Source organism: Tiliqua scincoides, chromosome 2, assembly GCF_035046505.1.
Source record: "Tiliqua scincoides isolate rTilSci1 chromosome 2, rTilSci1.hap2, whole genome shotgun sequence".
Lineage (NCBI taxonomy): Eukaryota > Metazoa > Chordata > Lepidosauria > Squamata > Scincidae > Tiliqua > Tiliqua scincoides.
The window spans coordinates 32,729,817-32,753,506 of NC_089822.1; the positions used below are offsets into that span (position 1 = coordinate 32,729,817).

The window sequence follows — 23,690 nt, forward strand, 5'->3', positions numbered from 1 at the left end:
TATTCTTTTAACATTGATAGTCAATGAGACTTACTCCTGGGTAAGTGTGGGTAGGGTTGTAGCCTAGGATTGTCAAAAATTTTCCTGCTTGCTGATGTCACTTCCAGTCATGACATCACTTCTGATGGGTCCCAACAGAATCTCATTCTAAGAAGTGGGTCCTGGTGCTAAATGTGTTAGAACCACTGCCTTATACTATCTTGTCCTGATATACAGATTTTCAGGGGGATACAGGGGGCTGGAAAGGAAAGAGGGAACTGTCAAAAAAATATGGTCCTCCTTGTCTTGCAAGAGACAGAGTTCATGCAAGGCAAGGTTTGGATTCAATGATTATAAGGAGTTCTATCAAATATTCACTTCAATCCTATAAACACTAATCTAAATATTTTAATTAATATGCCAAATCTAATCAAGAAAAGAGATGTACATTAAGATTCTTTGTCAAGCAAGCCACACAAAGCTGTTTTGTCATGTACACACAAACTGTACAAAACTAGCTTTTATTTGCTGTACATTTAAGACATTAAAGGAGTTAACAATATTCTTATGTTCATAGCCCCAAATAACTGTGCTATCACTAACAACTTTTATTCAATTGCTGCTATATGCATTATTGTTCTTACTCAAGAAAAAAAATTCTTAAACCTTTTCTCATGTTCCCACAAAACACTATAAGATTTTTCCAGAGGCATAGGCATAGTAATTTGTTGCAGCAAGCACAATGAAGAGACTTGTAGCACCTTGAAGACATACTATCTAAACATTAATATTTTAGAGTTTTAGGTGAAAATCTGACTGTTATTTACTCAGAAGATTCAAGGCCTGGATTTTCTTTACCTCTTCTATTAAACAGGAGCATGCCTAGTGTGTTCCACACTTCCCATTTTGTTTGCGGCACACATGCCCCCTTCTATGCACATGGCGGCAGCACCCCAGGGAAGGAGAGAGGCAGCCACAATCTCCTCCCTCTCATTTTCATGCTGAAGCCAGAGAGTTTTAGAATCCCTTGCTGCAACATAAAAGCACTGCTCAGGAGGCCCAGAGACAGCTGGGAACAAACTGCATAATAAAGGGAAATGCTGCGGGTAAACCGGAATGGAAGTTATCAAAATGCAGTATCTGTATACCAGTGATTTTCAACCTTTTTCGTCTCATGGCACACTGACAAGGTACTAAAATTGTCAAGGCACACCATCAGTTTTTTGACAATTGACAAAGCACACCAGGCTGCTGATGAGGAGCTCATATCCCCATTGGCCCTATTAAACAAATGACTCTCCCCCAAACTCTCACGGCACACCTGCAGACCATTTGCAGCACACCAGTGCGCCACGGCACAGTGGTTGAAAATGGCTGCTGTATACATTCTGTTGATATTTTAACAACTCTTACCTGCGCAGTTTCAGTCATTTTCTGTTCAAAATCCGATTTTGCTGCAGCATACTTTTCTACATACAGTTTGTATGTATCAGTAGCTTTTTTGGCTTTTACTGCTGCCTAAATAAATAAACGAAGGAGAAGGAAGACATGGCAAGGCAAACATTATTACAGTCAAATAAATTGTCATTCTCTATTCTTATCTTAAATGGTCTGTTCCAATACAGTAAAATACCAACTCCTACCACAGGAGGGCTCATACAAACAATTTAGCACATGTGGCAAAAAACCATTAGAGATTTTTAAAGTCTAGTTTGAAACCACACAAACTTGATTTTTCAATTAAATCTGAGGACTGTCATCTCACTCATGTTGTACCAAATAAGCATAGCACTATTTCCATTCTTAATCAAAATTCTAAGTAGCATACAGGATGTAGACAGCCTTTCTTCTTCTTCCACAATTACTTCTGAAAGTTTCATGACTGGCTCCAAACAAAACTGAAATGTCCAAAGGCTCAAATACATGAAATATTATTCAAGAATCTTGACTGCCTGTGGCATCAGACTACACTGCACACTAGGCACCGTAAGACACCTCAATCATTGGAATGGATGGTAACATTTTTCAGTAGTCAAAGACATGTTATGCAGCCTAAAGCAAATTCCTTTAGATCAGTGTTTCTCAAACTGTGGGTCAGGGCCCACTAGGTGGGTCGCAAGCCCATTTCAGGTTGGTCCCCATTCATTTCAATACTTTATTTTTAATATAGTAGACTTGGTGCTACCATGGTATGTGACTGCCTTTGGGGAAATGTTACAGATCTGTACTTTTAACAGGCTATTGTGTATATGCTTTTAACGTGGACAGTAAATGGGACTTACATCTAGGTAAGTGTGGGTAGGATTGCAGGTTAGGATTGTTAAAAATTTTCCTGCTTGATGATGCCACTTCCGGTCATGACACCACTTCTGGTGGTCCTGTGAGATTCTCAATCTAAAAAGTGGGTGCCAGTGCTAAAAGTTTGAGAACCAATGCTTTAGAGAGAGAAAGATTTTTACAAGGATGAATTCAGTTGGAGCCATGCATACTAAAAAAACTGCTTTAGTGACACTCCAAAGTTTGCACATGTATGCATGCATATAACTAATCCAACAAGCGAACATGATTTAATAATTTTTCATCGGTTTAATTCAAATAGCATTATTTGTTTCACACAAAAGGCATCCATCATCCTTGAATTTTTCATTTATAAAAACCTAAAAAAAGTAGCAATGTAAAATGACTACATGCAAAATGTCAGTCCATGCAATCAGATCCTCCTGAAAATTTCAGCTGAGAAATAAAACTCAAGGTTACCTTCTCTATTTCTCGCTGTGTTGCTCCTTCCTTTTTCAAACGTTCTTGCTCCACACATTTTGAATTGTAGTTTTCCTTTGCTTTCTGGAGGGCCTGAGTAATACTTTGAATGTTTTGCACTGCTTCCAAAGTGCCAGAAACGTCTTCTTTAGTCTGTTAATTACATGATTGTCAGAAACCTATGGCCTAAAATTCTCTTATGAAGTTATTTCAACATATTAAAAAAAAATTCACATTACCTTTTTATGAGCTTTTATTTGTTCATCTCCATACTTGTGCACTTCTTTTATCAGTTCTTGCAACTTCCTAACAAGTTCTAAGTGACAGCTTGCTAATTTTTCAGTTGATGATTTGAAAACATCCCAGACTGGTGCAAATGACCTAAGAATAACATATAAACACTTTAAACATTGAAGCAACCAGAATAGTTTAAGTGTAGCTTTCTATTAAGTATGAATCTTAACATATTTTATGGAGTCCTAGCTACTTACCTTAGAAGCAAGAATTAAGTGTTTACTTCTTTTTACCCTGTTAGCATGTAGAACCAACAGAAATAAAACTCAGTAAATTTAATTGTGTCTTGTCCATTATCAGAAAAACAAGTATATGAAAGAAAGTCATGAGCAATATCTGTTGAACACAGAGTTTGGCCAGTACCATCAAACCTATTTGGAGCACTGAATATGAAAGTGAATATTCAAAGTTCATTTGTTTATTCTAGAAATGATTTAAAAATCTCCTAGAAATTCCAAGTGACAATTCATAGAATTAATCAATTTTGGACAGGCAGTTCAATACATTGATTCTTTAAGATTTAGGAGCTCTGACATGTACACTAAGCTCAGCCTCAGTTAAGAGCTGCTCCATTCATCTCAGCAGAGATAACAAGTGTATGCACAGTTCTATTCCTTTTACTGAAATGAACCTAGCATTCCACCTGCATAACACAAAATGTATATGATGTACAGTATTTCAAGTGTTCAAAACACTTTACACACATTACAGTATACGCATGACAATACCTATCCTTGCAATTGCCTTGTAAGCTCTGTTCCCTCTAAGGAAGTGGTTCCCAACTTTTAGGAGCCCATGGACCACTGAGGCAAATTGGAATTGTTGTGGATCACATGCACCCCCTCCAAGCCCCATAAAATATACAATTTGTAATAATTAGAAAAGATTATTAGGTTATTTAGATAACAGATTTCGTTACTAGGTCCAGCTGCGGGCAGTCCTTTCTCTGCTTTCTCTGGTGGTCTGCAGGGAAGCGTCTCCTGAGCAAGTGCTCCCCCATGAACTATCAGAGAGGGCAGAGAATGGACCACCTACAGCTGATACTTCAGTCATCTCTGGCGGTTCGTTGGCGAGTGCCTGGTTGGATAAGACACTGGAAATGATCAAAGACAGTCTTTTTTCCCCCTAAAATCACTTTTTGGACCACTTTACAGGGTTTCACAGACCACAGGTTGGGAAACTGTACTCTAAAGTGTGTGGTCAAGAGACTGTGCACCTCCAAGTCAAGCTTCATACAGTGTGGAGCTTGGTAATGCAGAAGTTCGACAATGACATGACGACATTGCTGAACGTCTAGAGGCAGCTACAGAAGTGGTCCATGCACCGGAGTGGACCCCTTACTGGGAACACTGCTTGTAAGATAGAAGAGTTTTGTGAATCTCATATTGCAAATGGGAACTGGGATCTGGAGAAATGTATGTTGCCTAATATCCCAGGTAGCTCAATCCTATGCTGCCCTGGTACCGCGAGGTATAGTGGCACCAAAATTGCCACTGCTATATCCTGCAGGGCCAGAGCAGCCACCAGAGAAGTCCTCAGAGTAAGGGCTCCCTTACCCTATGCAGAACTCTGGCAGCCCCCAATTGGTTTAATAAGATCTGTGTCAGCACTGGCTTCTCTGCTGGTTCTGCATGTTCCCCACCAGTGGCGGTGCCTTATAGCATCTGTATGACAGTAAGTGTTGGGAAAACATGTGGACCACAGCCACTGCCCCAGCATAGAATTGAGCTGTTAGACAATTCATGGCTGCTGTGATAGTTGAACCACAAATTGTCCAGTTCTCTGATCAATGAAGCCATAGCAGATCTAAAGATACAGAAAAGCATCAGAACACATGAAGAGATTGGGGCAGGGATGATGGATGCTTCACTTCAACAGTTTAAACTTCAAAATAAAACATCAAAACCATATACAGCATTTGGTCTTTGCCCAAGTACTTGGTACTTGCTTGGAAATTCACTTGGGACTTGACATTTTACTGTAGTGTTCATTTCAGGTGATTCTAAAGGATAAAATCATTTATATTAAGGATATTTACTGCATAAATATGTAGTCCAAAAAAATAGAAGGCAGAAAAAGCTACTCCAACAGTTTATGTCCTTCAGTCAGTATTTCAGGCATATTATCTTTTGAATAAGTTATTTTGCTTTTACATGTATCAACTTACCCAAGTTGAGAATAATTGTTTGCTGATTTGGCTAGCTTGGTCATTGACCTTGAATATGCTTCCTCTATTGTGGCTCTGTTAACAAAAAAGAAAACTAATATTCAGCAAAACAAATATAAAAATAAATATAGGCCTTGGACTACATAAACATTTTTACCGTTTATCAATTGAAAAGTTAGCCACTGTTCAAGTCAGCCTAATATTCACTATTTTGATTCAACAGCTCCAAGAACTATCAGCCTTCAAAACAGTGATGAGTATTCTGGTGTGTTTTTAAGGGTGTCATAACAACAACAGGAATTTATATACCACCTTTCTGGCCACTGGATTGTTCCTTTATTCAAGGCAGTTTACATGGGCAGGCTTTCTCTAAACCCCTGAAGGAGTTTTTACAATGAACAGAGAAGTTCTATCTTTCAAGAACTGACTACATTCTAGGTGGATCTTCTCACAATCTGGTCACATTCTTAGCTGTTGTCTCCTCCCACACAAAGAGCTTCAGAGCCAGCTTCTTTGGCTCTCAACTCAAAAGAGCTCAGCTTATCAAGGTCTTGCAGCTCCCAGGGCTTCTGGTTATCTTGAACAGGTGACCTTCAGATGATATCTCTGGGCATAATGGCAGCTCTACTCTCTACACCAGATCTCCTACCCACAGATAAGCAAAAATTTCAGCCTGACTTGGTGATTCAGAGGTGGAGCTTGGAGAATTCCTCTGACGCCAACACAAAGGTACACAAGAGAAAAAACCAATACCAAGGCAGGGGGTGATCTACCAAGGATTGTATACTAATTTTTTTTAAAAACTATACTGATAATTACCAGACAAGTGCAGAAAAAAATTTCTGATGGTAAGGTGGTTTGGCAGTGGAACAGATTGCTAAGGGAGGTGGTGGATTCTCGCTCACTAGAGATCTTCAAGCAGGCTTTTACCTTAAAAGATAAGGTGCAGCAACCAGAGCATTGTGCTAGTAGAAATCTATCCCCTTGGCAGCAGTATGGAAGGTAGCAAGGGGAGTCTACAGAAGGAGGAGCAACCACTAGCAAAGCATACTTCTGATTTCCTCCCACCTTCCCTTATTAAAATTTTTTCTCTTAATTAGAAATTCTATTAGCAAATTAAGGATGTCACTATACGGTCTCCTAGGGCACTAAAGTGGCAAATCTATGAATGGCTGCTTTTGAACATTGTTATACACACATCATACTTCTAATTCATTTTATATTTCCATTAAATATTGGTATAGACCAGGGGTCTCCAAACCCCAGCCCGGGGGCCAGATGCAGCCTGCGGCAAGCCTCTATCCAGCCCGCAGCCAGCCTCTGATCTCCTGAGAGCCTCTGGTCCAGCTGACCAAACACAATCAGAGCTGTGTTTGTAGGGTGGGGCAATGGGCGTCCATTTAAGTGTGTGCTTTATTTCTTGGGCTGTGTTCATTCCTGGAGAAGTCCTGGACATTTGAGCCCATTCATTTATTGATTCATCTAAGTTCCATCTCTAACGTGTTTATTTAAATTTTATATTTAATTTTTTTTCCAGCCCTTGACACTGTTCCAGATATTTGATGCGACCCTTTGACCAAAATGTTTAGAGACCCCTGGTATAGACAGACAATCTGAATAAATGTAACCCATGTAATAATGGGCACAAGCCCCCATGATTTTTAAATCACATTGCATACCTTCTATTAAATCACAGCCAAGTCCTACATAAACTGAGATGAACTGTTCTACAAAAGCTGCCTCTCTATACAATCTGATCCCATGTTTACCTAGCAGAGACATTACTTTCCAAGGCAACTAATTTTAGAATTATTGCATGGTTGATTCTTCTAAAATTAGATTCCTACGTCTAAGTGACGCAGTCTTAAGTGGAGTAACAGACACATTTTAATGCAGGTTTATTTCAAATATAGGAGATATTTGTTCGAGAGTTGACTGAATATATTCTATGGCTTTCAAAGTTTTTCATGAATTAAGAAGTGTCCAAGAGTGTCAAAGAAGGTCTGAATGCAAACAGATGTATTTAGATAACTTCTGAGTACAAACCAAAGAAGTTATGCATGAGAGGAAAACTGATATGGCTGCAAGGTAACTTAGACTGAACTTAAGATGAGAGAAGCTTGTGATTCAAATTACAGCATCCATCAGATTAAGCACTGGACGGTCCCCACGCTCAAACCCTCTTCCAGCAGGAGGACATATATCTGGTGCCCATGTAAAGAAATACCAGACTCTTAAGATGTATAAATATTAAAATACTGTGAAGAAAATGAAGGCAAGGGCCTATATTATGTGATACGGAATTAAGGATGTGAAAGGCACATTTTCTTCTAATCTAATCAACTGTGTAATAAAGATGAATCATATAATTTTTGCATACATAAGACTGTCTTCTAAACAGTGCCAGCACAATATTATTCACAAACAACTTTCTCTACTCCCTCCTCTTTACTGCATATCCCCAAGCCCACCCCCTCCTAGAGCCAATCACGAGGGTTGGGAGACCCTATGGAATATTATGGGATGCACAACACCATAGGACAGCCATTTTCAACCACTGTGCCGTGGCACACTGGTGTGCCGTGAATGATCTGCAGGTGTGCTGCGGGAGTTTGGGAGAGGGCCATTTATTAGTAGGGCCATTGGGGGATGTAAGCCCCCCACCAACAGCATGGTGTGCCTTGTCAATTGCCCAAAAACTGATGGTGAGAGGAATAAGGTTGAAAATTACTGCCGTAGGAGGTGGGGGAATCTCTAGAAACTGAACACAAGACCCATAAGCATAAGAAAAGCAACTCAAAAACTTTTTAAAATAATGTTCTAATAGCTTGTTAAAGATACTCTTATACTTAGAAAGTGAGAGCCCAATCCTGTGGTCAGCAGCACGGCTCCGTGCCACCGACCACAGTTGCAAACATGCTGTAAGGCACGTTTGCGGAGCTCACCACCAGACTCCCGCCAGTGCTAGTTCAGCAGAGCAGCGGAATGGGAAGAGGGGGTGTGAACGGGGAGGGGGAAGGCCAGCGGGAGGTGTGCCGGGGGGCTCCGCAGAATCCAAGGCACTCGTGCAGGGCTGCGTCCCCTACACAAGCGCCTTTGGTAAAGTGAGTAGCCCCATTGCGGGGCTGCTTACCTTACTCAGGACGCTCGTCCCCTTCTCCCGAGGCACCTCCCGCGGTAGCACGGCAGGTGCTGGATTCGGTGGCAGTCCTTCTCGGTGCCGCTGAGCCTGGGCGCTCCAGGCAGCTCAGGATTGAGCTGCCCGTCTCCTTATCTACACTCCAAGTATTAAATGGTGTATTCACAATGCCTGTTCACAGTTGACTGATAAATCAAATAGAATACAAACTATAATTTATGTTTGAAGAATTAATCTAACCATTTAGAATTTTAATTCTGCATCTCATCCAATCATCAACACTGAATTAAGGAGAAGCAAGGTGAGGAAACCTGCTCTGAACTAACAGAGGGGATGAAAGACCTTCATAAGATTGGAGGCATCAGGGTGAGTTGACAAGAAATCTTTTCTTTGGGAGACTTTGTTCTTCTGTCAACAGAAGTTCAAGATGGAAAATACTAGTTAAATACCTTTAGCCTCAGCCAAAATTATGTTTTAGAAAATGAATAGGAAAAAGGTCATGAGCAAGCACCCTTCTCCTGAGAAAGCTCCTTTTTCTCCCTAAAAGACACCTCAGTGACACTGAGGCTGACCTAGGAGCAGTCTGTTATATCCTCCATTCTGACCAGAGCACTAAGACATGTATCACACATAGCTTTCCTCTTTCAAGTGCCAATAGGAGCCGCACTACTTCTTAGTAAAACTAGAGAATAATCGCCTTGACTGAAACTTAGCGAATACCTGGTCATTGATCCAGTTATTCACCTGACTTGGGAATAGGAAATTTGAATGTCCATTAATTTACATCCAGCCTATTAGAATTTAGGCTCCCAAAATGGGATAAAACAGAGCTACCCAGCTAGATGGGAAGAGTAAGACACAGGGACATGCAAGATGCAAGTTGTGCTTTACAAGCTATCAGCCAGGCCAAGATGCAAGCCATGATGCTCTCCAGCTAGGAAAGATAACTCCTGGTTTTCCTCTGGGAACAGGAGGATTCTGAATTCTAAGGAGGATTCTAAATACTATGTTTAAAGTTTAATTGTACTCTGTTTTTATTTTATTTTTAACTTTTTTCTCTCAAGCATAGAATGTGATTGCTTTTTCCTTGTTCATTTTTAAACCCCAATAAATCTTTCCCTTTGATTTCAACAAAGTCAACCTTTCACATTGCTTCAGTCTCCCATTTCTGATGCTTTGTGCACACCCCAGAGAATGCTGCAGCATATGTTTGCTGGTATGTGGATTCATGAATGAGAGAGGGAGAAAACTACAGCAAGGAGGTCTGTCAAAAAGCTCCCTATCCTTCTTCAATCAGCAGGTGAGTCTGCAACAGACAGACCTCACACTGAGTTCGCTAAAGAGGGAGAAGTGGTAGAAAAGTTACATCTTATGTTTCTGGTAGTAGTGAATCTACACTGCATATACAGCTAGAGCACAATGGTATGTGTGGCTTTGACATGATCTCTAGACAAGAGACCAAAACACCAAATTTCCAAAGTCTCTACAAACACCAAAGGAAATACAGCTAGCATCATGATGCTCCTCTACCCATATATGCCAACTGCTCACCCATTCTTTCCCTCTTCTGTGGCCTCCTTGATTAAAAAATTCTATGCTATTCAAATAATAAAAATAAGATATGAAATAGGAGTGGGTTTATGTAAAATCAAATTGATGTGAATATTAGATTTGATTGCAGAATTAGCATTTTCTTGGTATAAAAGGTCCATTTCTTGGTTCAAATAAAGATTGTGTGTAGAAGTCTATTGGAGAAAAAAGTTGTGATTATGCAATCAGGGAGACAATATTTTTAGTCAACTTAAAAATAAGACAGAACTGGAACCTCCCTTTTAAGAAGGGTTGTCCAATAACAAACCAGCATATTCACAAAGATGTAGGGATGTATGGATCCAAACAGATAAACCACCTTCAGTGAAGGCTTTAAAATCTAGATTGCACTGGTTTGGTCATATGGTGCATATGGACAACTCTCGCCAAGTCAAGCAAACATATAATGCCAAAAGTACTGGAAAAAGAGCCAGAGGAAGACCAAAGAAAATATGGCTTAACAACATCATAGAGGATTTGAAATTTGCAAAATGTGGTTTACCAACTGCCACATGACTTTGTCAAGATTATCTAATAAGAACATAAGAACAGCCCCACTGGATCAGGCCATCGGCCCATCTAGTCCAGCTTCCTGTATCTCACAGCGGCCCACCAAATGCCCCAAGGAGCACACCAGATAACAAGAGACCTCATCCTGGTGCCCTCCCTTGCATCTGGCATTCTGACATAGCCCATTTCTAAAATCAGGAGGTTGCACATACGCATCATGGCTTGTAACCCGTAATGGATTTTTCCTCCAGAAACTTGTCCAATCCCCTTTTAAAGGCGTCCAGGCCAGACGCCGTCACCACATCCTGTGGCAAGGAGTTCCACAGACCAACCACACGCTGAGTAAAGAAATATTTTCTCTTGTCTGTTCTAACTCTCCCAACACTCAAATATTGTTGAGGAGTCCGCTGCATTGTTTCAATGGAACTTGTTTCATAACATGGCCATTGACAATTATGCGGAAAGAGAGAGAGAGAGATTCACAAATCACTGCTGCAGACTGCTGTGATGGAAAGAATTCCTAAAACACTGGTATTTTATTATTACAAGTCTAGGCTTGCCTACAAAACCCTTGCATTTGTCCATTAAAATTCCTTTTTGTAACCATGGAAACTAATTGTCTGGATAAGTTCATAGTTATCTAAAACACACAAAGGTATTCTGATTCCTATGAATCACTTTTACACAGAATGCAAAAATTCACTTGTATGCAAGTCTAAATATTACTTGACCAATGCCCGACTTATCACGAATCATCTGGTTTCACCTCATGACTATCATCACAAAGACCGAAAGTGCTAATTTAGCATGCCTGGTTTCCTAAATGGTTTTCTCAAAGATCTCTCATCTCGTCCCATTCACTCACCATTGTGCACTTCACCCACTAGGCACCATCAGTTTTGTGGAGTGTCAAAGAATCCAATAGGAGCGTCTACTGTCTGTGCAAAGGACCGGCCTGTTCCAAATGCATAGTTTATAGCAGGGGTGCCCAAACCCCAGCCCGGGGGCCATTTGCAGCCTTTGGAGAACCCAAGTCTGGCCTGCGGGGAGCCCCCAGACTCCAAAGAGACTCTGGCCCTCTGAAGACTTGCTGGAGCCTGTACTGGCCCAATGCAACTGTTCTCAGCATGAGGGCGACTGTTTGACTTCTTGCATGAACTGCAGGCCAATGGCTCCTTCCACCGCTTGCTGTCTCACATCTGTGATGCAATAGCAGCAGCAAAGGAAAGGCTGACCTTGCTTTGTGCAAGGCCTTTATAGAACTTGAGCTATTGCAGGACCTTCATTCATGTAAGTTACATCGCTAATATATTCATTTATGTATTCAAATTTTAAATGTAAAGTGATCTTTTTTCCTGGTCCCTAACACAGTGTCAGAGAAATGATGTGGCTCTTGTGCCAAAAAGTTTGGACACCTCTGGTTTATAGATTAAGAACTGGAGTGATAGAGGGATCTGAAAAGAATGAGGTATCAAAGGCCACAACTACCACTTACTGACTGTCTAGATTTTACAATGAACACCACTCAGTATACCTAGTGGCAAAAGTCTTCAGTTATGATATCAAAAACAGTGGCTTAGCATTAGCTGATCAGTATTTGTCACTCAAAGTGGGTGTGGCACAAGGAAATCAAAACAGCTGCTTAACAGAGAATGTCATATTTCTCTTGTAGCCAAGACTGAAGACCCAAGTGAGAATCAGCACCCAGATCTAGACTGTGTTTATATTGGATGCACTGAATTTAAACAGACCACTAAGCAAAATTAATTTTAGGAGTTGGCAACCTTCAGTCTCGAAAGACTATGGTATTGCGCTCTGAATGGTGGTTCTGGAACAGTGTCTAGTGTGGCTGAAAAGGCCGATTCGGGAGTGACAATCCCTTCCACACTGGGAGCAAGTGCAGTCTGTCCCTGGTCTGTCTCCCTGGCTACAGGCCTTCCTTCTTTGACTCTTTGCCTCATACTGTTGGCCAAGTGTCTCTTCAAACTGGGAAAGGCCATGCTGCACAGCCTGCCTCCAAGCGGGCTGCTCAGAGGCCAGGGTTTTCCACTTGTTGAGGTCCACTCCTAAGGCCTTCAGATCCGTCTTGCAGATGTCCTTGTATCGCAGCTATGGTCTACCTGTAGGGCGCTTTCCTTGCACGAGTTCTCCGCATATTTATCTGCACTTTGGTTCATTCTTTTCTTTTGCCCCAATGATTCCACTTGGCAAGCCAGTTTCTCATCTTTGTATATTAATAACAAACATGTTACATTTACTGAAACATATTAATGCTAAATCAATAAGGCTAATAAGTAGGTGCTAAGACTTTAACAATACAATTAGCCTTACCAAGTAATCTTTCCAAAACAAAAACTAATAAAAACAAAACAGTTATCCAAACATATGACAGGAGGTAACCCTATATATATCTTGAACCTAAACTATATAGGGTTTGAAAGGTAATCACCAATACTTTCAAATGTATACAGATATATACAAATGACTCTGAAGTCAGGAGAGACGGAACAGCAACATGATACCTGAACATAATACCTGATTTTTAAGAGGTCAAAAGCACAAATGATTAGAGTAATTTTAAAACTTGCAGCTAGAGCATTTCAGAAAAGACTTTTAAGTTGCCAAAAGTTTCTCTACAAATTTATCAGAAAAATGAGGTAACAAAGCTATTTACCTTTCTCTTACAAAGTCTGCTAGTTCTTTTGTAGATACATGGCCATGTTTCATATTGTGATAGAGAACATCAAAGCCATTGTTCCTTTCTCCCTAGGAATCAAACAAAAAACAACTGATTAAATTGCAGAGTTAGAAATCAGAGCTTTAAACAAAAGAACAAAGAGAGAATCCATGTACTGATGAAGACTCAAATTCCTTAAGATAGGCAACTCTTGCTCATCAGAAAGCTGGGTTATTCCTTTCCAGGCTAATCCTCATTCCATTTGTCTCTTCACTTTTCTTCCTCATATGTTTGGCCAATTTTATCCAAGTCCATATTCTTGCTTTGTCTTGTCTCCCATAACAAGGTTCTCTCATGGCTAAAAATTTCCTTTCCAACTGCAAAAATGCTATGTATTTCTTCTTCATTATGGGTCATTCCTCTATTTTTCAATGCTTACAATAAATAAGTTTTTAAAATGTGCATTCTGTAAACCATTTACACTAAGAAACTATTTGTAAACATTCTGTAAGCCATTTGCACTGTGGCTTAGTAGCCACATCAAAGAGTTAATATAGATTTGTCTTAGGACTTGTCGGTTGTTCATTAAATACTTTTGCATCCATAATTCTGAAGAGTTTTTTTTTTCTTTTTAAAGATGGAAGATACTGGTAGAAACACTACTCTGTTAACACTGCTCCACAGATCCTATCTTCCATGTCAGGCTGCAAAGCCCAATATGGAGGCTCTCAAGTCTGCGACAGCAAATAGTGGGGTTTGGGGCTTCCCCTGAGGAAACCTGTGGAGGCCCCAGTGGTGCTACTGGATACAGTGGTAGCCATTTCAGGGCCACTGCACCCAGTGGCGCTGCCAGGGATAAGACTGGGCTGTAAGACTGTTTCCTTGTAGTCATCTTGAAAGGTTTAATGAAGTTTGGGGATCTGTGTATTATTCTGACCGTCAACAGCTTAAACGGAGAGTAAAAATAAGATTACACCACTGCTCTTCCTTGTACCCAGTTAATTAAAGATACTGTACCTTCTGTAGTATTGATTGATGGCACTACTGTAAGAAACCCTTAAAATCCTATATTGTTCAGGAAACAGTATAGAAGCCTAAGTGAAAACCTTTTAGGCATATACTTCTAATGTATCTAAATTAAAATTGCGTGCTTTAAGTTATCAGACCATCTTTCCATAATGAGAATAAAGAGACATGTTTAGGTAACTATTTTTGTTCTTTCCACTCTAACCCAATCTGTTCATCAAGGTCTTTTGTGGATGTGTTACCCATAGAAATTCTTGCTTCAGCATTTTAGTAGTGTCATATGTCAAATGCAGAAAAAAATACAATGTGGCGCAAGTAAGGAAGGAAGCTCTTTGCCTTCTGTGGCAAGCCCAGTCCCCTGCACAGAATATATGTTAAATGAAAACACAGTTCCATTTGTCCTTTATGTCTATGTCAATGTTACCATCCTATGAAGAGGGCAGAGTACAAATCTAAATACATAATGTTTGTACTAACATTTGACTTTTGTCTTAATCAACTAAACAAAAAAATCTAATACTAACATGGAAATGAAAGAAGCTGTGCAAGCACTATCAAATGACCAAAGCATTTCCACAATCAGTACAAAACAGGAAACATATTACAGGAACTCCTTTGTTTTGTTAACTGTCCTAATACATGTTCGACTTAATACATGTTCAACCTCTGCAGAAAAGATAGAAGAGATCACCTTGTTTTCCCAAACAGCAAACCTGATTGATTTAAAAACATCAAGAACTGTAGTACACTTCTTACATATATAAATAAGTAAAGACTTCTTCTATTGACAAAAAACAAATTTAAGCCATTGTCATTTCTATATTCATAACACCGAACTGAATACATTTGGCTAGGATAGGAAAATACATGACAAGGTATTAACTTGTTCTCATCTATGCATCCAAGCATTTAGGTTCCCAGTTATGCATTTAGGTATCCCACTATGCATCTTCAAACAAAGTGTGGATGAACAAAAGTAGGATGGGGTCCAAATTCAAACTTAATTCAAAGCTTTATAGACTGTTTATGCACCCACAATGTGGCTGTATGCCTGGACACTAGCGCTACTACATCTTAGAATAGCCTATGGATGATATCAGCCAGGTTGGGCAACATCTGGCTAGGCGACACCTAAACTGCTAGTGCTGGTGGCAGTGATAGCACCCAATGTACCCTCAGGGAGTGGCATGGGGAAACCAGTGCAGCACTATGCTTTGGATGTTTCAGCATTAGAAGAGCCCATACGAATAACTCAATTCACACATCACAGAAACCATAGTTAAGAAACTTTGGGCTGGCAAAAGAGAAATCAGAAGCCATGGTTTGAAATAAGTTTGCAAACCATGCTTTGGCATAGAGTCTTACTGACAAGCTGTGATAGTTACAGCAGTCATTCCACCTCTAGAAGCCACTATGCAGGCGATAGCAAGGCTGAGCAGACAAAACGAAAAGAGAGACAGTTCTAAAGCATGGTTCACCTGTATACTTTGAAGTTCTATCTAGGGCTTGGGTTCTAAACTCCACTTAGTAGAAACAATGGTTTGGAATAATGTTCGAATTGAGCTAAAGTAAGAGGTTAACAAAAGCTTCTAAAGCCTGGAGACCACCATGGAGCTGCATACAACACAAAACAGTGGCAGAAAAACTCAATATTTTAGATTAAGAGACTTAGGTGGACCAAAGTCTACTGGGCAAGGAAGATGAGAACCATAAAATGTCTCTAGATAAGTACCTACACAAATGAAGAAGAGTGCTGTGGTTGATTTCTCTTTGGCCAGGGGAATTCAAGGTTGTGAATTCACAAGAATCTTCAGGAAGGGATCATTCAGCCTGCAGATGGTTAAGTTCTGCCCTATTATTCTCTTTATTTTTATGCCTATAAAAATAAAACTCCCATCTAGGACCTCAAATCTGTGTAAGAGTTAGCTATTTCAGGGAACCTGTATGTGAGATTGAAATTCAGCTATTCTTACTTCTGCTGTTTCATCCCACGCACCAAGGGGGAAAAAGCTTCTTCGGGTGCTCTTTCCTTAGTGAATATCCCACAGTTGCTGGGGGGGAGGGTTGTTCTGGTGGAGATTATTTTACTTATTTAGGGCCCAATCCTGTGCTCAGCGGCACAGCTCTGTGTCTTAAGGCACATTTGCTAGCCTCACTGCTGGGCTCCAGCCGGTGCTGGGCTAGTACGGGGCGGTCGTCCAGCTTCCACGGCTCAGCGGTCTAAACCACGGGGCTGCAGAACGGTAGGCAGGGCGGGGACAGAACAGGGAGGAGGCGTTCCGGGGAGGGAAAAGGCCAGCGGGGCGGAGAGAGGGTGGGTGGGAGGCATGACGGGGAGGTGTGAAGTGGGGAGAGGGCGGGCTGGAGGTGTGCCTGGGGGAGGGATGGGAGGCGGGTCCGCTAAGTTTGCATGGCCTTAAAGCATCCAGTTACAGATTTATGAACACACAGCCAACCTGTGAAGCATTACCATTATTCATGTTTATTGGTGGGGAACCAAGTCTAAGAAATAGAAACTTGCCAGAAAGTCACATGGGACTTGAATGTGGTTTGTCAGATTCAAGCCCTATAAGGCATATTTATCATGAGCAGTAAATGTGTTTCTTACACAAAATGGTACCACCACTGTGTAATTCAAGGAACTTCATAGTCCAGTTTGATTCATGCATTTGTCTGGTTTGTCTGGGTGGGGGGAGGTGGTTTCAAGCTCATTGTTTTCTTACATTATGTATGGGTTATGTCTTAGGCAATATTGTTCCCTCTGTTTTGATGTTTTCAGAAGTTGTGTTTATGCAAAATAAATACAGTACTGATTTAAGAACCTGTAATCTAAAGGTTTTGTGTTTTTTTTTAAACTGTGAATTCTGATAAAGATCTATGCACCCTTATCATATTAACCTGAAGGCATGCAAGCTCTAGGTACTAGTATTGCACAAACACCACGCTCTGTTTCAGGTATATGGAAACACCTTGAAGTTTTTATGAAGGCATATACTTCTGTTCTGAGGTCCCCTGACAAAGATTTCAAAAGTAAAAAAGAATATTTTAATTTTTTTTTCATTTTGGGCCTTAATAACATGCACACTTATACATGTGCCAACACTAATGCTCAGTTATGAACAGTTATTTCTTGTGGCACTGTTCGTTGATATTCTGCACAAATAATGGAAATGCATTTCTGAGATTCAGATCATTCTTATTGCTACTCTTTGCCTTGAATGGATATACAAGGCAACTTCTTTTTTAAGAGCTGCTATCACAGACAAATGTGATGTGAGATACATTGCAATCCTCTGCAAAATTACCTAGGAACAATTCCTACTGAATACAATGGGACATTGTTCTGTAAGGGTGATACAGTGATGCAGGGCCTAGGAGAGGGGTAATTTGTACCCAGACCCAGGGTCAGAAAGGGGGCCCAGGAGCCAAAGAAGGGGGTTCAGAAGTTTCCTGGGATCTTACATTTTCCAATCTCAGGCTTACTGCCCACACAGGGTGCACACGGCAGCAACTACTACCAGAAGCCACACACACCAGGCCCAGGAATGCCTATATTCCTTAACAGTGTCACATCTGGGAGGAAGTTGGCCTGCTCCAGGAGCTCTTTGGCTTGTGGATCTGCTTACAATGAAGGAATAGCTGGGAGCTCAGGGACATAGCTGCGGGGCTACAGCTGCTGCAGAAGTGGTGCCCACCCCCATTGCCTCCCCACTCTGTTTCACCCCCTCCCTCTTTGGGAAGGGGCCCAAAAGAAACTTTGTACCCCCTGATAGAATTCCTCTTGGAGGCCCTGCAGTGACATGCAGTCAGGGTAGGCAGAGCCACACCTGACCCAGCAAATAAAAATTTAAAAAGCACCCAACAAGTTAAAAAAGTACATTTTGCCTTTCCCAAGCTGCTTCTCTGCTGCAGCACACAACTAGTTTAAAGCAGCACATGGAAAGAACAAGGAGATTGCCAATCAGTTCAGCCACTATAGTGGCTTGAGAGGGACAAAACAGCCAGTAAGAAAAAGGTCATTACTCACTGGGGATGTAGCAGGAAGACTTGCCTCCAGCAGATTAAGCCATTGCTGCCCAATGTTGCATATACACAACAGGGATCAAATGTGTACACCTGTGGGCCAGGCAGAAATGAATTAAGCTGAAACCATGGGAGTCTTCCAATTAAAAAAAGCAGGGCAGTTGGCTAGCTAATAAAAAAATAGCAGGACACCTGCATCAGCAAGCTCTGGGGAGGCAGCTGGAAGAGTTGCTTCTCTTGTTTTTTTAAAAAAAACAATAAAAAAGCAGGGAGACTGTGCAGCAGGCTGGCTCTCCAAACCTGCAGGAGCAGCCATTTTATAGTGCCTTCAAGAGGCCTGTGCTGAGCTCTTCCAAGCTCCATGTGGGGGAAGAAGTGAGTTTTTAAAAAAATTTTACTGAGGGAGTGAGAGTGTGTGTTCCAGAGCTTAAGGGGGGGGGAAGGGAGAGAGAGTGAATGTGTGCGCCTCCCTTGGTCTGGATCTCATTGTACAGTGAAATCCACAAATTTTGGCATGGCTATTAGCCAGTTATTATTTGTGGCTACTAACAGTCCCTACCATCCCTGAAATACTCATAGAGAGGCTGGGCCTTAGTTTGTGTACAGCTTTTGCAGCTAAGAGGCAAAACCTAGCATTTCCTCTACCACCTGAAGACCTCAGAGTGGGTTGAAGACTTCCACTTGGCACTGGAAAGCTGACTAGAGGTCTACAGGGCATTGAAGTGATAATCGAGACAGCAGTTTAACACATTTTTTAAATCAATGAATACTATAAGAAATAAGAAATAATAGTCTGCAGTATATATGATAAAATATCAAGACTGCTTAGCAAAACATTATTGGTGACCATTGTTGTTGGCAACCTTCAGTCTCGAAAGACTATGGTATCACGCTCTGAATGGTGGTTCTGGAACAGCGTCTAGTGTGGCTGAAAAGGCCGATTCGGGAGTGACAATCCCTTCCACACTGGGAGCAAGAGCAGTCTGTCCCTGGTCTGTCTCCCTGGCTATGGGCCTTCCTTCATGACCATAGGACTTGTTGAATCCAGGTAACTTTCAGCAGCAACTTTGGTTGTATCTTCTCTGAAGTCTCTTACTAAGTCAATGAAGCTATTTAATAAGAACAGAACTATATAAATTTAAAATCATTAAAAAACTTAATTCTATGCTCCACTGCATATGGCATCTTCCACTGCGACATAAGAACACCAGAGTAACTACATGCTAATCAAGCATTGGAGTATAACAGCTCTGTCAAAAAACCATGAAACTACTTCCAAGAACTCAACAGGGTTTTAGACTTATTTCCTACTCAAAGAAAATTTTTTAGAATGCCACTATACTAGTGTTTTATTGTGCAAGCTCAAGCACTGCTTTGTATCTGAGCTGCAGTGAAAAAGGGAAAAGACTGATAGAGCAGTGGGAAGCATGCAGAGCTAGACAGCTTTGAGCAAACCGGAGTGAACACTCAATAAATAGCTGCTGCCAATCTCAGTTACCTGACAACTGTACCCACAAAATATACATGCTTGAATATTTTAAATTCATTAAGACCTTAAATTCATTAAGACCATTAAACCTAAAAATATGAAATTTACAGATTTACATTACACTTACAAATGAGTGGCAACAACAATCAAAAGATCACAAAGCATCAAGATATTGCTTACTGTGGACACATTATCACAAAGTAGTCTATTAAGCTGTAGCGCACTAGAATAAAAATTTTGGACTAAGAAGCAAAACATCTCCCTACACAATTCATTTTTGGAATTCCTGCCTTATTACTTTCAGTCTCAAAAGCAAGAAAAATACCATATTCAATATGCCAATTAAAAATATCATTTCAATTTTATCCATTCATTATAAACCCAAGAAGGTAGACAGCTTTGTAGAACAAACAAAATTGGTTACTTAAGCTATAGTTTCTTTCTGAAACAGAAGTTAATATATATTATCATGAGAACTGCAAAAAATCAAATTGTGTTTGATTTACAAATAGTAAAAGTGAGGTAAGCCTGAGACACAAAGAATAGATCCTTTTCAGATCACAGAAGATCCTTACTTCATCAGGATGATCTTGACAGACAGCATCATATTGCTTCTACAGCTTTCCTCAGCCAAAAAAAAATTCTAGACACAGTAAGCTGGATACAGTTGAACTACCTATTGCAGAATTTTCTGCGTAAGCTTTGTCTGCACTGGCTCCCATACACACTTGAGGCAACCAATGAGCAACCAAGTCGCACAACCTACAAGCTTTACTACACATCAAATGTGATCCGTACCACATGACCTATGCAATCCACACCACAATGTGGCACAATCATTGCATCAAAATATGCATTGCATTTGAAATTGTGTCTGGGTTGGGTTAAGTGCTAGGTTATCTTGTATATGCCACAATATTCCTCATTAAGGAATCTATCCTTAAAATCTTACCTAAACAATCTGTCACAGACAGTGCCGACAGTCATCTTGTTTTGTAATTTAAGCCTATTGCATCACACCCTACTTCAGATGTGTCTATAAATGAGGAAGGAAAGCTAAAAGGGAAATTAGTTATAATCTCTAAAAGAATCACAATTCTGCAGAAGAATTTAGAACAAACACAGTATCACCTAACTATTGTACTTCCTTAAAACGTGCAATGTTCTGCAACATTTCCGATCTTGCACAAAGGTAGTAAATGGGAATCCTGGCCTAATAGGAAAGTTTTGACCTGGCTTGTCTTACAGCATAATTCTTGTGCTAACTGCACCCCTGCTAACTGGATGAGGCGTTTTTTCAAGTGGGTGCTCCTAAAAAGTTGCAGAAGAACACCAGCAGACAGCCACTAGAAAAGACACTGCTGGGTGAGGAGCACCCTGCTAAATACTTTTTTTTCCTTTCAGTGTCTTTTCTAGTGACTGTCTTCTGGTGTTCTTTTGCATCTTGTCAGACTGTGAGCCCTTCTGGGACAGGGAGCCATTAGTTATTTGATTTTCTTTGTAAACCACTTTGTGAACTTTTCGTTGAAAACCGGTATATAAACACTGTTGTTAATCATAATAATCCTCTAAATTTCTATTCAGAAGTAAGTCCTATTGTGTTCACTAGAACTTACTCCCAAGAAGGTGCATATAGGATTGCAGTGCTAGTCAGCTAGCAGAGCACACTATTACAGAATAACAGGGTTGGAAGGACCTATAAGACAAAAGGTCCAACCCTTGTCAATGCAGGCTGTTCGCAACTAAGCCAACAGATGGCTATCCAGTCTCTACTTAAAAATCACCAACAGTGAGTCTATCACGAGGCAGATTGTTCCACTGCTGAACACTTCATACCAACAGGAAGTTCTTCCTAATGTTTAATCACAACCTCCCTTGTAATCTAAACCTGTTTGTCCTGGTCTTACCTTCTGGAGCAATCTAGAGCAATTCTAAAGACACTAATGTGTCTGTCACATGACAGCACTTCAGATATTTATAGATAGTTATGTCACCCCTTAATCATATTCTCCAAACTAAACATGCTCAATGCCTTCAACTTGTCCTCACAGACATGGTCTCCAGAACCCTCACAATTTCAGTTCTCTGGACCTGCTCTAGTTTGTCTCTTAAACAGGATACATTCCAGGTGGGATTTGACGAATGCAGAATACAATGATACCATTACTTATTGCCATCTGGATACTATATTTCTGTTGGTACATCCCAGAATTACATTTGCCTTCTTTGCTGCCATGCCACAATGCCAACTCATGTTTAGCTTGCTGTCTGCTAAAACATACAGGTCTTGTTCACACGTACTACCACTCAAGCAAGCATCTCCAATCTTGAGCGCCTCTGATTTTTCCTTTCCAGGGGCAGGATGCTACATGTATTTGCCCAGTTTTCCATCCTATCAAGATGATCTTAGATTCTGTTTCTGTCCTCCAGGGTATTATCTACTCCGTTTGATGTCTGAAAATTTGATGAGAATTCCCTCTACTCCTTCAAGTCATTTACAAAGATGTTGAGCAACACTAGGTTTCAAGGCACCCCACTCATCATTTCCCTCCAGATACATGAGGAGCCATTCACAAGCACTCTCTATGGTATGTCAGTCAGCCATGGATCCACCTGGCAGCATAAGAACATAAGGATCATCTAGGTCATCTAAGCAGGATCATCTAGGTCAGCAATATTGAACCAGTGTGCTGGAGCACACTGGTGTGCTGCAAATGATCTGCAGCTGTGCCTTTACTATTTTAAGGAATGCCTGCATTAAATGTTTTTAGTTTGGGGGAGGGCCATTTTTAGTAGGGCCATTGAGGAATGTGATACCCTGCCAGCAGGACCATGTTGCCTTGTCAACTGTCCGAAAACTGATGGTGTTGACAATGTTAACACCTTGTCAGTGTGCCATGAAATGAAAACAGTTGAAAATTGCAGCTCTAGCTCACATCTTAGACTTCTCAATGGGGAGAAACTGGTTGAAGAAAGTACAATCTCAAACAATTCTGAACAGGAAGAAGAGGTACAGGTGCCTCTTCTCGAAGAAGTGAGATGTGGTAGTAATGGGAGGCTTCACATCTGTAAGGAACCAACCTTTTTCCAGGGCGTCAAGGCCTCTGTAACCTGCACATCCAGAAGGCTTAACATTTAATGTGCACTGGCTATACCAGTTTGGCTAGCACATGGGTTTGCTAGGGTCAGGTTGAACACAGCAGCACCCTACTGAGGCTGCCAACACCTGTTCTTTGTTTATAGCTGAGGAGAAGTCAAGAGCTACCCTTGATCAGAGGAGAACCAAGTGATTTTATGGGGTACCAAGAGGATTAGATTAGCGTAGAACCCATTTTGTACGATCATTTGTAAAGTTACCTGTATGCAGCTATCATGTCCTTCTGAACCAGGAGGCAAGCAACGGAACTGCAGCTAGGTTCAGCTAAGGAAAACGTCTAGGAACTTTGTACTGGGATTTTCTTTTTTTAACCTCTAATTGCAGAACCCAATTTCGCTTAATTTAAAGTGTCTCCTTTGGAATATCTGACCCTTGACTAATTTCCCTTAAACTGTTCAGTTTCAATCAGACCACTGCATAAACCTTTTGCCTTTGCTCTCTTATAGATCATTCATGGCTACCTTTACAAGGTTGAGGGCTTTGCTTCTTCATCAATCCTTCATGATAGTCATGGCAGACTTTCCCACATCATCACGCTCAGTTATACTATGGGTTGTAGCCTATCCTTCACTTGCGCAAAGAAAAATACTTCCATTCACACAAGAGAGAGAAGGGACAATTTTTGTTGATCCCTTCTGCCTCAGCAACCCCCGCCCATGCTACAACCCCAATGCAGCGGAGGGTCCTCTAAACTCAGTAGATAGGGGGGTCCCACAGGAGAAGACTTCTGTAAGAGAGTGAAAAATTTCTTTCTGTACTCACTACAGTTTGGATATAATCCTCTGTAACCACAGAGCTTATGTAGGACCTCAAGTTTTAAATCAGGAATCTCCTGCTTGGTCTTAGACAAGTCATTCTCTTATCCTCAGCTACCAAGATACA

The 23,690-nt window shown here is 40.8% G+C and overlaps 1 protein-coding gene across 1 annotated transcript in view; it reads right to left on the reverse strand.

Annotated features, from left to right (window-relative positions):
• The window catches only part of FCHO2 (FCH and mu domain containing endocytic adaptor 2), a 97,107-nt gene that overhangs the window by 68,089 nt on the left and 5,328 nt on the right, over window positions 1-23,690 (reverse strand). The window contains exons 2-6 of the mRNA XM_066613327.1: window positions 13,111-13,202; window positions 5,198-5,272; window positions 2,976-3,117; window positions 2,737-2,889; window positions 1,393-1,497 (exon numbers count right to left, since the gene is read on the reverse strand). Coding sequence (XP_066469424.1) covers window positions 1,393-1,497; window positions 2,737-2,889; window positions 2,976-3,117; window positions 5,198-5,272; window positions 13,111-13,202 — 567 coding nt within the window. The remainder of the gene's footprint in view (window positions 1-1,392; window positions 1,498-2,736; window positions 2,890-2,975; window positions 3,118-5,197; window positions 5,273-13,110; window positions 13,203-23,690) is intronic.